Consider the following 15,368-nt stretch of genomic DNA (forward strand, 5'->3'; position numbering starts at 1 on the left):
GTGGTAGAAGTGGAATAATTTACTCCGCTCTTTTGACTTATAAAAAAAATGACTTATTTAAAAAAACATTTTGAATAATTCAATGGCCTGTCAATTATTCCTTAATTAATTCAAAAGATCAGAGTTAAAATATGATGCTTATACCACGGTTACCACAGGCATTGCTAAGACATTGCTCTGGTAGTTATTTTAAGACATTTAACAGGTCAGGTGTGGAACATTTCTCAACCAATCAGAATAAAGCATTTAACAGCCCCGTGGTATAGGTTACAGTAATATCCAGCAGTGTTTTAGTCATTTATCAGCATGTTTTTTTTTTCAAACTACACTGTTTACAAAAAATCATTCCCATGAAAGGTTTTTGAGATTAGCAAAGGGTCAGTTTTCATGTGGGCTGAAATTTGAATCTTTCGTATTCTTTCAGATGTCCTTGTCCTGCTGTTATCAGATGTGTTGCTGCTTTTACTTGAAAAAGATCAGAGGCTTACATTTGCTTCTCTGGTGAGATTTGACAAATGTCTGTTCAATGTGATCAGTCACACTATTCTATATCTATATATTTCCTGTATTTGTTGTTATCATGCCTCTTGCTTTATCATGTAGATTAAGCTGTCCAACATGTGTTCCTGCAGGACGGTAAACCTGCGGTGATCCCACTCCAGAAGCTCATAGTGCGTGAGGTGGCTCACGACGAAAAGGCTCTGTTTCTGATCACGGCCTCCTCCGACCCTCCAGAGATGTACGAGTTTCACACTTCCTCCGGCGAGGTGCGCAGGGCTTGGAGAGACCAAATCTGGAAAGCTGTGGAGTGGTGCGTTGCATTGAAAACTTAAATACTGTAAAAATCTAGCATTAAAGTGTGACTGTGCCTAATTTCATCTGGTGTTTCAGCTGTCCAGAAGAAGCGGTAGAGGAACCAGAAGAACTTTCTGAGAGAATCAAGGACTTTGCAAGTATAATGCAAACTTTCATGTCAAAGTCTATTATCTATTCAGTCTGCTTTCCTCAGCATCATTTAACCGTGTTTTTCTCCTTCAAATTGTGTGTTTTCTGTACAGGGAGTCTGTGTATGATGGATGCTTATATAGAGTATCACCTCACAGAGAAGCACAGGTTATTTGCCAGCATTGCAGCCAATGTGACCGGTGTTGATGACTGCTCATCATTTGAGCGCCATCTGCTGTGTGGTAATTCAGCAGAGCCGCTACAGGGCCAGCAGCTCCTCATCGGAGCCTTAAAGGATGGTGAGACTTGTACCGTAGAAAAAAAGATTTAATAGTGTTATGGCAACATTGTGGAATAACTGTTTTTAGTTTTCCGTGCCAGGCCAAGCACCATTATTCCTATTGCTTATGTTTATATATTAAACTGTAGCGAGTCATCTTGTACATTTATGCTTTGAAAATATGTTATGCCTCAAATCATTTAGTTTCTTAAGAAAAGCTTGCTTTTCTTAAGGAGCAGCATTTTTTTTTTTTTTTTTGCCTTACAAACAATAAAATGGGAACAGAATACAGAATAGATAGCTCATGTGCAATGCCCCAAAAACCAATCATAAGACCATACAGCCACAAATGTCAAGAGCTTGCAGATTTTTAGGTAAATACAGTGGTGTGAAAAAGTGTTGGCCCCCTTTCTGATTTTTTTTAAGTTTGTTGCACTTTAATGTTTTATATCATCAAACAAATTTAAATATTAATCATAGATAACACAAGTAAACACAACATGCAGTTTTTAAATGAAGCTTTTTATTATGAAGGGAAAACAAAATCTTAACCCACATGGCCCTGTGTGAAAAAGTGCTTGCCCCCTACACCAAATAACTGTTTGGACGACCCTTAGCAGCAACAACTGCAATCAAGTGTTTGCGATAACTTGCAATAAGTCTTTTACAGCTCTTTGGAGGAATTTCGGACCACTAATCTTTGCAGAATTGTTGTAATTCAGCCACATTGAAGGGTTTGAAAGCATGAACTGCCTTTGACTAGGTCACTCCAAAGACTTTTTGTTTATCTTCAGCCATTCAGAGGTGCACTTGCTGGTGTGTTTTGGATCATGGTCCTGCTTCAGAACCCAAGTTTACTTCAGCTTAGGGTCATGAACAGATGGCCAGACATTGGATCTCATTCACTAAGCATGCGTACGCACAAATTTGTTTGTAAAATGTGCATACAGACATTTCAATAACAAATCCTGATTCAACAAAAACTTTCATACAAAAATTTATTTTAAATGTATGCAAAAACGTAAGACCAACTTAGACCACATATACGCAATAATCAACGAACAAGGTAAAAATATATAAAATATATTACACAGATATATATTACAGGGTAATTTTTCCTTGTTCATGACTATTGCGTAATTGTGGTCTAAGGTGTTCTTACATTAATACATATTTCTTGTATTGCAAACATTTAGAGGAAATTTTAATATAAATGTTTTTGTTGATTCATGATTTGTTAGTTAAAAACGTCCGGACGCATATTTCACGAACAAATACGTGCGTACACATGCTTAGTGAATAAGACGCATTTTTTGGTTCCAGATATCACAATAAGTCTTCCAGGTCCTGAAGCAGCAAAACAGCCCTAGACCATCACACAACCACCACCATAGTTTACTGTTGGTATGATGCTCTTTTGCTGAAGTGCGGTGTTACTTTTACGCCAGATGTAATGGGACACACATCTTTCAAACAATGTACCTTTTGTCTCATCAGTCCACAGAGTATTTTTCCAAAAGTTTTGGGGGTCATCAAGATGTTTTCTGGTAAAACTGAGACGAGCCTTTATGTTCTTTTTCTAAGCAGCGTTTTTCATCTTGCAATTCTGCCATGCAGGCCATTATTGCCCAGTCTCTTTCTTATGGTGGAGTCATTGGGGGCTATGGGTTTGGATAGTGGTTCCCTTCATAATAAGAAACCATGTTGTGTTATTTGTGAGTAATATTTAAATTAGTTTGATGATCTGAAACATTAAAGCGTGACAAACGTGCTAAACTGAGATTGATTGGTTTATGAAATGTGTTTGAATGCTAAAGTATTGTAAAGCGTGTCCTGAAATCTTTGTGTTGTGTTCTTATTCCTCAGTGGAGATTTTACAGAGGTTGTTGGTAGGTTGCGAGTTGAACCAAACTCCTTTCACCGCTGAGGGATTGGATTTGGTGCCAGTGCCCTTCACAGGTTTTGACAGTGACACCTGCGTGCTACCCGAAAGTAAGAGCAAATCTACAGTTGTCTATACTATACTACTATATATATGTTTATTATATATGTATACTATATGTCTTGTAATTGTGACACATGTACTGGTGGACTGTTTGCAGATGGTGCTGGGAGTTTATTGGAAAGTCTGGAGCTGTCTGTGAGCATATTACATTCATTGATACCATATGGTTTACTCTACTGTTACTTGTGGTTGTGTTGGTAATCCTGGTTTTTGCTTTTTTACCTGTTAGGCAGATGAAGAGATGACCTTAGAGAGCAGGATAGTCAGCTTTCCTAAGGCCGAGGTGAAATATGCACTTTTGCTCTCTGAAGTTCTCTTCATTTAAACATTTTCAGTCTTTTAAACATGAACATTTGTCTCGGCAGCTTTATGAAACTGTAACTAGACTGTCACAGAAGCTTTGCAGCCTTCAGGTAATCAAACTTACATTTTTTGCCACTATATTGGTGAAACTTTCTGACCAACATGTACAACAAACAATCGTATTTTACCTTGTTGCTTCATGTAGGGGTAAATTAACGTAGAATAGTTGATGCCCTGATAGTTAATTGTCTGAACAGACTGTTTACTCGACACATTAATTTAATCCATAACCAGCTGTACAAGAAAGTATTTGATAAAAGTATAATGCCTACTGTGAGCATTCAGAGAAAATTATTATCTCATTTTTGACAGAGGTGACGTTTAGAGTAGAGGTCTTCTCGGGTCCAAAGAAATGTACCCGACCCGAAATGAACCCGAATCACTTTATACCCGAACCCGACGTGCATAAATAATAAAAAAAATGAAAAAAGACCCGACCCGAGACAAACCCGAGAAAATTAGACCCGAGTCCGACCTGAACTAGTGGCAATTTTTTTGTGACCCGAATGTAAACGGCACTGACGTGTGTGCATTCTGCAGACCCCCATGCAGCTGTCAGACAGAAAGAAACTCTACTGTTCTCGCAACCAATTTGGCGAGCTGCTCCATTTGTTTTGCTTTGTTATCTGACGACACCAAGGTTACTGCTAAAATGTACATTTAAAATTGACTGACATGTCGAACTTAACGAAAATTAACCTACTGCCAGCCACACAATGTCGCAAGCACTCTTGGCAAACAGATGAGGGGTTTGAAAAAGACATTGACGCACACAGGCGAGAGAGTTCGGGTCTTCTCGGGTCCGTTCAGCAAAAACACATTCATTTTAAATTACCCGAGACCCGATAACGCTATTATTATACCCGACCCGTGTCCGAGGCGCATGTGAATCTTTTAGACCCAAACCCGATCGGGTCTCGGGTCGGACCTCGGGTTTTCGGATCTAAGTGGACCCGTGAAGACCTCTAGTTTAGAGGCTTTTGCATCTGAGCTCCTCATAAGTGTTCTGTAGGCATACAAAGGGGTTTGGTGACAATATTAGGGCTGTGTCACCGATTCTGAATCGATTTTCATATTATTTTCTAAAGATCGATCCGTAACTCGGAGGATCGTTTTAATAATTAATAACTTAAACTTGCCGCGTCATTGAATTAGGCTTGCCGCAATTAGATCCCTTCCCCACCGCAACACCGTCTTTCACCGTCGTTTTGATATTCTCTTGTAATTAAATCATTTAGTTTCGTAAGAGAGAGCAAACACTAAGAACTGAATGTGTCTGCTGCCTGAATTCAGCGGAGCTGAACGCGCGTCACGTCACAGAGCAGCAGGTGTCAGATTTCATTTATTTCTGTCAGTGTGCGAGGCTGGTTGACTGACCAGACGATGGCAGAACCCGCATGCTTACTCGTTTTTGTTATAATATACATATATGATTTTTAATACAAGCGAGATCGTTTTGTTGTTGTGTTTATCATCAAGAAAGCAGCGCTTTATGGAGAAGTAGTCAGTTGCTCTGCTTGGGACTGGCGGGTTCTGTGAGAATTACCTGCGCACATTGAAATGTACATAGAATGTAAAACATTTACCAGAGCCAGTTGTGATCGCCATAGAAACCGGAGACACGCTGAAACTTCACTCGAGCTTTAGCGCGGTAGCGCTCGCGGCCGTTTTCCAATCGACTCTGGTTTTACACAAAATATTAATCAGACTTGGGACCCGAAGTAATTAAACTAGGACTGACCCCGACGCGACTGACCATTTAAAATATAAACCCGGAACCGCGGAGAGACACGACGTGCTCGCAGGCACAATGAAGCCAACTTGATGTGTTGAAGGCTCAGAGCACGTTATAAAACGTATTCTTAAAATACACATTTCTGTTTTAATAAATGCTCATAGTAAATCATAGAATATTGCCTAAAACATAAGGTAGGTACAAAAATAATCAGTGATACATTTGCGACCCATTAAAAATTAGAGTCGCAATGGCATTTTAAAAGGTCGCATATGCGACCAAAATGGTCGCAGTGTAGTTCCCTGATAACACAGAACGTGACGTTACAGTCAAGATGTATTCGCCAACATTAAATTACACACTAAATTAAGTACAATGTTGTTTCAATGCTAAAAACAAAGTTGTGATTGCTGAGTTAGCGCTATATGCTAGTTAATGCTATATGCAAGCGTTTAGGCTGAAGTTCTACTATTGACGTTACAGTTATGTTTAGCAGGTCCATACTAAAAAAAACACAAACTTATTACTCAGAATTATCCATTAACAATTTCCAAACAATTGATTATTCCTCAAATTCTGTATCTTTGACTGATACAGGCTCAAACATAAGGTCTATTTACACACACACAAAGAGCTACTGAAATGAGCTGCTTTCAGAAACAGCCAATCAGAGAAAAGCTCAACATTATTATTCCTTTCAAATAAGGAATTTTATTCTAGGGACAAATCCTAGGGTTATAAATGGACATGTAAAACTGTTTCTGGATAATTTTTGCACTTAATAAAGCCACATATGTACAATTTAACATATTGTATCATTGCATTTTTTGGCACCTTTTAAGGGGCCATGACATGAAAATCTGACTTTTTCCATGTTTAAGTACTATGATTGGGTCCCTAGTGATGCTATCAGCCTAGAAAATTTGAAAAAGATCAATCCAGTAACTTAGTTTTGGTAAACCATTCTCTACAAGCACATGAAAAAATAGGTCGTTGAAATTTGGCTCTCCTTATGATGTCATAAGGAGCTCTTATTAGAATAATCCAACCCCTTAATCCAACCACAGCACTGCCATTTAGTGCAGAGAGAAAATAATTCACAGAACAATTGAGTTTCAATTTCAACAAACCACCATCATTGTGATCAGTGTTTGCACTTCATCCGCTCATGTGCATTTTAGAGGACACACCCAAAACGGCACATTTTTGCACACACCTACAAAGTGGCATATTTTAACATGCTATAATAAATTATTTATATGGTATTTTGAGCTGAAACTTCACACATGTGCTCTGGGGACACCAAAGATGTATTTGACATCTTAAAAAAGTCCTGTGACATGGGCCCTTTAAAATATAATGAAGCCACAGTTCATTTTCCTAACAAATAATGCAGAGTTCAGGCGACACGATTTTATCCCTGATGTTGACTCGCCGACAGGTTTAGAGAAATCGCAGACAAAACGATGCTCGTGCACGTGAGTGACAATCACACAGTGTGTATTATCAAAGACGTGATTTAAGAGCATCGCAGACGAGTCGCCGACACCCGTGAGATATTTGCCATGCTAGATATCTGAACCTGTCGGCGATTTAAAATCATGCCGTGTGAAATGTGTTTTGACTGAAAATAACATCGGCGATGACATACAGCCAATGAGAGTGCAACATACAGGGTAGCTGGAAGTTCAGGGAGGAGTCTCTTCAAACATTTCCTCTTTCATAATCTTTATTTCTTTCTCTTCTTTCTGCTGCAAATGACTGTTTTTTTGTATTTGTATGGTAAGCTTCTTGCTAGCTACCATTTTTAATAATAATCCCATTCTCATGTGAGAACTCCGGTCTTGCACGCATGACCTCGCGTTGTTTCCTTCGTCAATTCTCGCGTGCATTTGGTTGTGAGATGTAGTTTGCAGAACGGGACAAAGTTGTCGCGATTCTTACTATGATAAAGTCATAGAGTGTGAAAACCCCTGTCCCCAATCCATCATGCAGTCTGAAAACAGCAGCGACTGAACGCCACCTCAGAACGTCACGCAGTGTGAAAACATCTGTGACCTGACTAGTTTGAAAATCATGCAGTCTGAACTCGGCATAAGAGAAACATTTAATTTTTGCAATATTAAAATAAATTCATTTATATGCATGCACACAATAGTAATTTGCTATAAGTCTTGCACATCTTGTCACAGACAAGGTCCACCTTTAACCTTTATCACGCCTCAAACCCTAGCTGGCCCACTTGCGGCCCGACAATAAAACCGCGACTACTGACTTCACCCTGTGCTCTGTTTTTCAGTCTGTCTTCTTGCAGTTAAAAAGCCACATCAAGGTGCAGGGCGCCACTATCGATGAGCTGATGTCCCGACCCAAGGGCAACACTCTCTTGGAACAGGAAAAGTATCGAAACTTGGAAAAGCAGCGGGAAGAGCTGGCTAACTTCCAGCGTCTGCAGGAGCAGCACAGGCAGGAGCAGACGCAGTGGGAGCAGGAGCGGCAGAGGCAGAGATGGCAGGCAGAGATCAGTGAGAAAGAGCTGACAGAGAGAGAACTGGAGTGCAGCAAACAGGAGCAGCAGCTGGCAGAGGAAAAACAGCAACTGGAGAAGTGCCGAGAGGAATACCAGCAGGATCTGGAGAGACTGCGAGACTCCATGCGCACTGTGGAAAAGGAGAAAGAAAAGCTGGAGCAGCTACAAAAAAAGTTAAAGAAGAATGAGAACGGGTTCAACATTGGAAACCTTCCTCTGAAGAATGAACAGATTCAGGTATGTGACACGACTAGTTATTTTGTTAGTCAATGGTCACGATGAAACTTTAATGCTCCTAATGTCATAATTAAATTTTGAGCCTGGATTTCACAGAGAGTGAAAAGATCTCATTTTATGATGTTTCTTGATCTATTAAATAAATCTGATGTATATTTTTCTTTTTCCTGGTTTCCTCTTCAGATAGCTTCTCCTTACCCTATAGTGAACGTGGTTTCTCCCAGCTTTGAAGAGAGGCCACCACTGATACCACCACGCAGGGAGAGCATCACTTCTCTGCCTGTCAAGACTGATGTACCCATCCACCTCATCAGCACCACCAACCAATCACAGAAAGTCAGTACAATTCAACAAAAGATCCCAACCAAACTGGCTGCCCAGGCAAAGGGCAAAGAGAAACACAGCAAACACAGGAACTCACATCAACGTAACAACAGTGCAGGTATGAAGATCTCCATCTTTGTGTAAATATGCAGATGTATTTTAATGAATGATGTTTGATGATTTGTCAGCATGACTAAGGTTTGTGTGTTCAGTATTGATGTTAAGGTGTTCGTTCGACACAGTGCTGCTTAAAGTAATTTAAACTGAATGCATTTTTACTAGAACTCTTTCCCTGCCAGCGTTTTTTTTTTAAGTTGCCAGCCGCTCCAGCATTTTTATGATTTTCACAAAAGTTTAATTAAAAAGTTTAAATATATAAACATACATTATATTAAAAGAAAGAACAGACAAAAAATCTGTTTCATTCCATCTTCACCTCTCTTTTGAGATCATTTTGAGATAATTGCATTTTTGTAAAGGACTTTTGTTAAAGATCAGATTCAGAGTTTTTACTGTTTTTGGATCAGTGGATGCTTTAGTGTTTTATAAGTTGGGTAAGAGTGCCGCCTAGTGGATAGTAGCGGAAATATGGATTGCAGTAAAAACCTTGTCATTGGCAGGGAAGCGTTTTCTCTTAATTGACGAGATTATTTGTCAATGTGTCGGGGAAAGAGTTAACAAATACTTGAGCTATATTTTGGTCTTTAGAGAATACGAGAGACATGGGACATAACTTACTGAACTACAGTATTTGGCCTTAAAGTCGAGTCGACTTAGTCCTGTACTGTGCTGCAATAAACTTTTAAGTTTTCTCATCCTTAGATTTAATTTTACAGTGCGTTGTCTTTTGTGTTTTATTTGGCTGCTGGGATGTTTTTTCATTGTCTAAATGTACTTTCACACTTTTAGCTGGCATAGAGGTGTCTCAAGTAGTGCCCATCAGAGTTACAGGAAAAGAGGGAGGCAGTTTAAAAGCCACGAGATCCAAAAGTCCTCAATGGCTCGCTCCAGGTAAAAGCTATTGAATCTGTATGCTAATGTCTTTCTTCATAAGATAAAAGACCTCTGTAAATCTACTTATCTTGTTTTGGTTCAATAGACATACAGACAAAACAAGACTTGATTTTTTTATATTGAATTTAATTACAAGAAGTAACTACATTTGTGAGTGACAGAAACACTTGAAGAACAATTACAGTCACACATTACTCATATTACATCAAAGCTATATTAGCTTCAACATGTAATGTTGTGTTGCATTAGCTGGATTTCCACCCTGATTTAAAATATTGCATAAGAAAATAGTGATGGAAATGCTAAATTTCAATTAAAAATCTCTTAATTCGCAAAAAAAGTTTTTGTGCTCGCTTCAGGTGGTTTTTGCCAAAAAAAAAAAAAATGCGAAACTTGGGTGACTGATTGTCTACGTGTTTCCACTGACATTGTCTTTCCCATATATGGGGCTTGACGTCATCTCAATGCCCTTGCAGCTAGTGACTGCATCAAAATTCTGCATTTCTTCTTCTGTGCATATCATTCAGTTTGGCAAGTACAAGCTGCAACTACTTGTCCAATCGTTATCCAAATGCAGTCCGGTCTCAATTTTTTAAGCGTGCCTTGTTTTATTTACTGTTAGTAACTACTGTCAGTTACCACTACCATCGTCATTAGCTTGAACAACTGGATTTTTTTGTGAATTTTTAAAATATATGTGCTGTATTTTTGGATAGAAACCCAGAGTAGTTTGCACTTTTATGGTACCGTTTCTTTAAAGGGATAGTTCACCCAAAAATGAAAATTTTGTCATCATTTACTCACTCTCATGTTGTTACAAGCCTGTATAAATTTCTTTGTTCTGATGAACACAAAGGAAGATATTTTGAGAAATGTTTGTAACCAAACCATTCCCCATTCACTTCTATAGTAGGAAAAAAGAATACTATGGAAGTAAATGGGGTTCACAAACATTTTGGTTACAAACATTTCTCAAAATATCTTCTTTTGTGTTCATCAGAACAAAGAAATATATACAGGTTTGTAACAACATAAGGGTGAGTAAATCATGATGGAATTTTCATTTTTGGGTGAACTATCCCTTTAAGTTGTCAGAAATATTATTGTGTTTAAAACAAAAAATGACATTACAGTTGATGTCTATTCTCACAGCTATTATATTCTCTCAGTTTTGCATGATTACTTCAAACAACAGCATCTGTCAGTTCACGTTTAACCAACAAGGTAGAGATAAAAAAAAAAATCGAAATAAAATGCTAGGTGAAAGTCAGACTTATAACATAACCTGTGACTCGCAAGATTGAATTACAACTGAAATTTTATATTATTTATATATACATTATCTATATATCATAGATTTTTTTTCTCTTTTACATTTTTGTAAAAGTTTTTTGTAATAATTTTTACATAGAGACATGATGACCAAGTGTGAAGAATGACTGCTATTATTTGAGAAATGTCTCAGTTGGTCTTTATTAATGTATCTTGCTTGAAGTGTTTCTGCTAATGTAAGTAAATGCATTGCTGTAATGTCTTTGCAGATATGTTCATTTATCCGGAGAAGTCATCCAGCGCTGTCCCCTCTCATTCAAACACAAGCAGAAAGCACCACAACAACCCCACACACACTACACAACCAGGACATCGTAAAACCAAAGACCATGAAAATACAGATCACATTGTTTACTTTTAATGCCCCTTATCATCTGCAATCCACAGGTTTGATATACTGTGATTGTTTTTTCCCGGTCATGATCTGAACAGTTATGTTGTGGGATACTGCATAAGTTATGAAATCATTCAGATTTATGTCATCATTTTAAGACTTGTTTTGTTTTTACTGTGATTTTATTGTTTTTAATTGAAAAAAAAATTCAGGTATAGAAGAAAATAAGGAAGAATTGATTGAATTACTGAATGTTGACGTGTTCAGCAGTCTTAGTGTGTTATATTTAGCAAATCATTGCTGAAAGAATGTGTCTCTTAACAACCAGGACTCGCTGTACATTTTAAAATCTTAAAAGATAATGAAAACATTCTAAAGTCTTATTAAACAGTCATTCCTGTATAGCTGTTTTATTAGTTATTTATTGTGATTTAGAATTTAGGAATATTTGGCCCAAGAAACACTACACTGGAAAATCTTCATGTTTATCATGGACTATTTGCTGGGAAGTGATGTTATCAATTGTTATAAACAAATGTTACAATTTTTGTGAAATGTTAATTTTCTTTCCTATTTCTGCACAGATGGAAAGATTTTTTTACATGCATTGTTTTGCTTTTGTCAACTGGAAAATAATGTTTGAGTAAGGGGTAAATATTTTATATATATATTGCTTCTTTAAATATATATATATATATATATATATATATATATATATATATATCTGGGGATAATGCTCTTAATCCATGATTCTGTAAAGTTAATAATTCATTTCTTTTAGTTTTTGTCTTTCATGTAAATATAAAATGGCACATCTCTAATAGAGTATCTTAGTTTATCGGCTTCTGACAAAGCGCAAGTAATGCTGTCTTAAATTGACACTGTACATGTAGCTGATTCTGTTGGAAAAGAAAAAAGTAAACTTAGTATAAGAGCTTGTTTTTTTTGCTCATAAACCCTGTAAAACTTTGTTTTGCGTTACACAGTCTTTTGTTTTTTTAGAAACAAACTGGAGTCCACTTATTCCCAGAATAAATTGCTAAGAATTGAAAGAGCTGCTTGGCCTTGAGTTCATTTTATTATGGGACAGAATGCTTTTTAGATTTAGTCATGTGATCAGGGTTGCAAAACATGACCTCCTTTATTGTTATGGAATTGCAAAAAACGAGAATACAAATGGATTAAACTACTTATTTAGTGAATATACAATGATTGACAACATGTGGTTTGATACTTTGCAGCAGACATTTTGTAAAATGCAGTTTTCATGAAAATTGTCACAGGTCCCAGATAGCATGCAAACCATTGAAACAATGTTAAAAACAGTTGATTTGTCAATGTTAACTGCATTGGATCAATGTCAAGTTTGCACCCTCCATTAATATTGAAAAAATATTGAAATTTCAACAAACCACCACTATTGTGATCAGTGTTTGCTTAAGTTGGGTCCTTGACTCTTGTCATTCACTAAGTTAAATCTTTATTTTCTGTTTTTAGTGTTTGTATGTATTTGTGTAGAAACTCATGTGCTTTGGAAAAAAAGATGTGTTTCAAAGTTAAGTTGAAACTGTTTGCTTTTTGTGAAGATTTTTGATAATTATAATTATTTTGGTTTTTGAATACACTGTGATAAGACAAACAGAAAAAATGCTGACACATTCAGACATCATTACTCATCCTACAAATCTCAACAATGGTGAAAATTATCAAACAATTCAGATAAAACGATCAACTGCAATGCATGCTGGGAGTTATAAATTAGTTTAGTACTACGATGTTACCCAGTAGCATTGTAGCATGAAGCTTTCTTTTGTTGATTGTCACCATTGATGAGATTCATAGACCAATTCATGATGTCAGAGATAGATTCAGAAGTTTAACTGTTTAAATGTGTTTTTGTAATTTTCAAAATAACAGAACTGACACTGTTTCCAATTAGTACAGTAACAACCATTTCTTGCACAACTTTAACAGTATTTAATTAATATTATCTAGATATATCTACAAGAATTAAACTACTTGATAACATTAGATCTTTGTTTTCTTTGCAATAGCAGATGTATTTTAAAACACTGCTTCAGCAGCCAAAGAAAACTTACCATTACAACACAAGAGCAAAGGGCCCAACTAAAGCAAACACTGATCACGATAATGGTGATTTGTTGAAATGTCAATATTTTTTCAATATTAATGGAGGGTGCAAACGTGATATTGATTCAATGGTATTAACATTGACAAATCAACGATTTTTAACATTGTTGCATGCTATCTGGGGTGTTAGTGTCACTGGTGTTACCTTCCTTATGGGTAACAGCAGTGAAGATCAGTAACACCAGTGACTGGTGATTTGTTGTGTCACTGGTGTTACTGTTGTTTTTTCACATTAAATAAAATCTTTCACATGTGACATTGTGATAAATTTTAATTCATTGAATTCGGCTACACTTAAGAATTAAGCTTTGAAGCTGAAAAAAATATTCCAAAAAGACCTTTAATATTGCTAAAGAAGTAAGGTAACACCAGTGACAAAAGAAAAAGGTCTATGCAGTCTTGAAGTACATGTAGGGTGACCATTCGTGCCAGTTCTGCCGGACACGTCCCGAACATGTTTTCGGGTTCGTTCTCCGGAAGTCGCGTTGTTCGACCGCATACGTCATCGAGGTTCTCACATTTCAGTTAAAATACATTAGAAAATTAAGATTTATTTCTTTTAAGACATACAATCATTGTAGTTTCATTCTTACCTTGAAACGTAATGGTTGCTTTTCTGAAATTAAACCCGGAATATTAAACCTTGATGAAGTATGCGGTCGACCAACGCGACTTCCGGAGAACGAACCCGAAAATATGTTCGGGACGTGTCCGGCAGAACTGGCACGAATGGCCACCCTAAGTACATGCACACAAAAAAATAAAAAATCATTAAGCTGTCATTTATGTTTACTTATAAGGTCAAAGAGTAATCTAATAATGTGGTCTAAGTTTAAATGTTAGAAAAATAAAAAAAAATTAAAGAATGACCCAACATTTTATTGGTCAACTCGGTCACATAGTTACCTGTCAAGAGTTGGTCTGCCCTTAATGACTGCAGACCAATCCTGGTCCTGGAGGGCCGGTGTCTCTGCAGAGTTTAGCTCCAACTCTATTTTAATTAGCTGCTTCAGGTGTGTTTGATTAGGATGGGAGCTAAACTCTGCAGGGACACCGGCCCTCCAGGACCAGGATTGGTGACCACTGCAACTCACAGCTTTACACACTGATGTCATGTATAAACAAAAACTTTGATGCCTAGATGTCTACAAACTGTTTTAAAAAGAAGACAAGATGCCACACCATGGTAAACATGGACTGTCATAACTATTTTGAGGTCGTTTCAAATTTGATGACTCATAAGTCTCATTTAGTGGATTAAAGTGTAAACTTTACAAGGAATAGATACTTCGATGATTCCTGTGCTTCAGTCTCACTGACTAGGAGACTCCCCTGCAGGAGCTTGTCTTCACTGTTTGTGCCACTATGCTACAGTTTATGTACAGTAACAACAGGTGTGTGTCTGGTGATGTGTGCGTCACTGCTGGTCGGAGCAACGGGAGTGTTGAAAGGTTTCACAAAAAAGTTGAAAGGATTCACATTGGTCCAAGGTGCTTCTTGTTTGTAACTCTGTCATTACATATAGGTCGGAGACGTTGTATGATATATCATGAATATTATGTACATAGTTTAAACACAAACTTGTGAACACAACCTCTTGCCAACTGCATAGAGGTTTTACTGGATAAAAGTGTGTTTACAAAAGTGCTTAATAATCAGGCAACACAATGCTTTCTGTTAATGCACTCATAGTAAAATCATCAGGAAAAACATACTACTGTAAATTATAATTATTTTACACCTAAAATAGTAAATGACTTAAAGAAAGCCAAGTTATAAACAGCTAGTGCGACTCTTGTAGTGCTTAAAAGAGACATTTGTATCATTTGTCTAACCTAATAACTGTGCTTTGTTTTTGATTATGACCGTTGATCAGCAGTGTCCTGAAAATAATTCAAACTTTAATGTGTGCCACGAAATAAATTTTGTTTTAATCTTGGGCGCCGATTTGGGTAGTGATGCTAGGGGACATGTCCTTACCAATATTCAGGGAACACTGAATTGAACCCAGCAATAATTTCAACCAAACAAATTATCTTTCTTCATATAGGCTATATATAAAAATTGATTTTTGTCTGTTTCTTGTGTTTTTTAATGATTACTTATTTAATTCAACAT

General features: G+C 37.0%; 1 protein-coding gene across 4 annotated transcripts in view; it reads left to right on the top strand.

Moving 5' to 3' along the window:
* arhgef18a (rho/rac guanine nucleotide exchange factor (GEF) 18a) overlaps positions 1-12,145 on the top strand; it is a 39,402-nt gene extending 27,257 nt beyond the window's left edge. For all 4 annotated transcript variants that reach the window (XM_065277028.2, XM_065277027.2, XM_065277029.2 and 1 more), the window contains 12 exons: positions 425-501; positions 633-811; positions 892-953; positions 1,059-1,244; positions 3,092-3,217; positions 3,328-3,365; positions 3,460-3,513; positions 3,596-3,643; positions 7,628-8,095; positions 8,279-8,537; positions 9,329-9,430; positions 10,975-12,145. In XM_065277028.2, coding sequence (XP_065133100.1) covers positions 425-501; positions 633-811; positions 892-953; positions 1,059-1,244; positions 3,092-3,217; positions 3,328-3,365; positions 3,460-3,513; positions 3,596-3,643; positions 7,628-8,095; positions 8,279-8,537; positions 9,329-9,430; positions 10,975-11,126 — 1,751 coding nt within the window. In that variant the 3' untranslated portion in view covers positions 11,127-12,145. The remainder of the gene's footprint in view (positions 1-424; positions 502-632; positions 812-891; positions 954-1,058; positions 1,245-3,091; positions 3,218-3,327; positions 3,366-3,459; positions 3,514-3,595; positions 3,644-7,627; positions 8,096-8,278; positions 8,538-9,328; positions 9,431-10,974) is intronic.
* Positions 12,146-15,368: the final 3,223 nt, after the last annotated feature.

This window comes from Paramisgurnus dabryanus, chromosome 6, assembly GCF_030506205.2.
Source record: "Paramisgurnus dabryanus chromosome 6, PD_genome_1.1, whole genome shotgun sequence".
NCBI lineage: Eukaryota > Metazoa > Chordata > Actinopteri > Cypriniformes > Cobitidae > Paramisgurnus > Paramisgurnus dabryanus.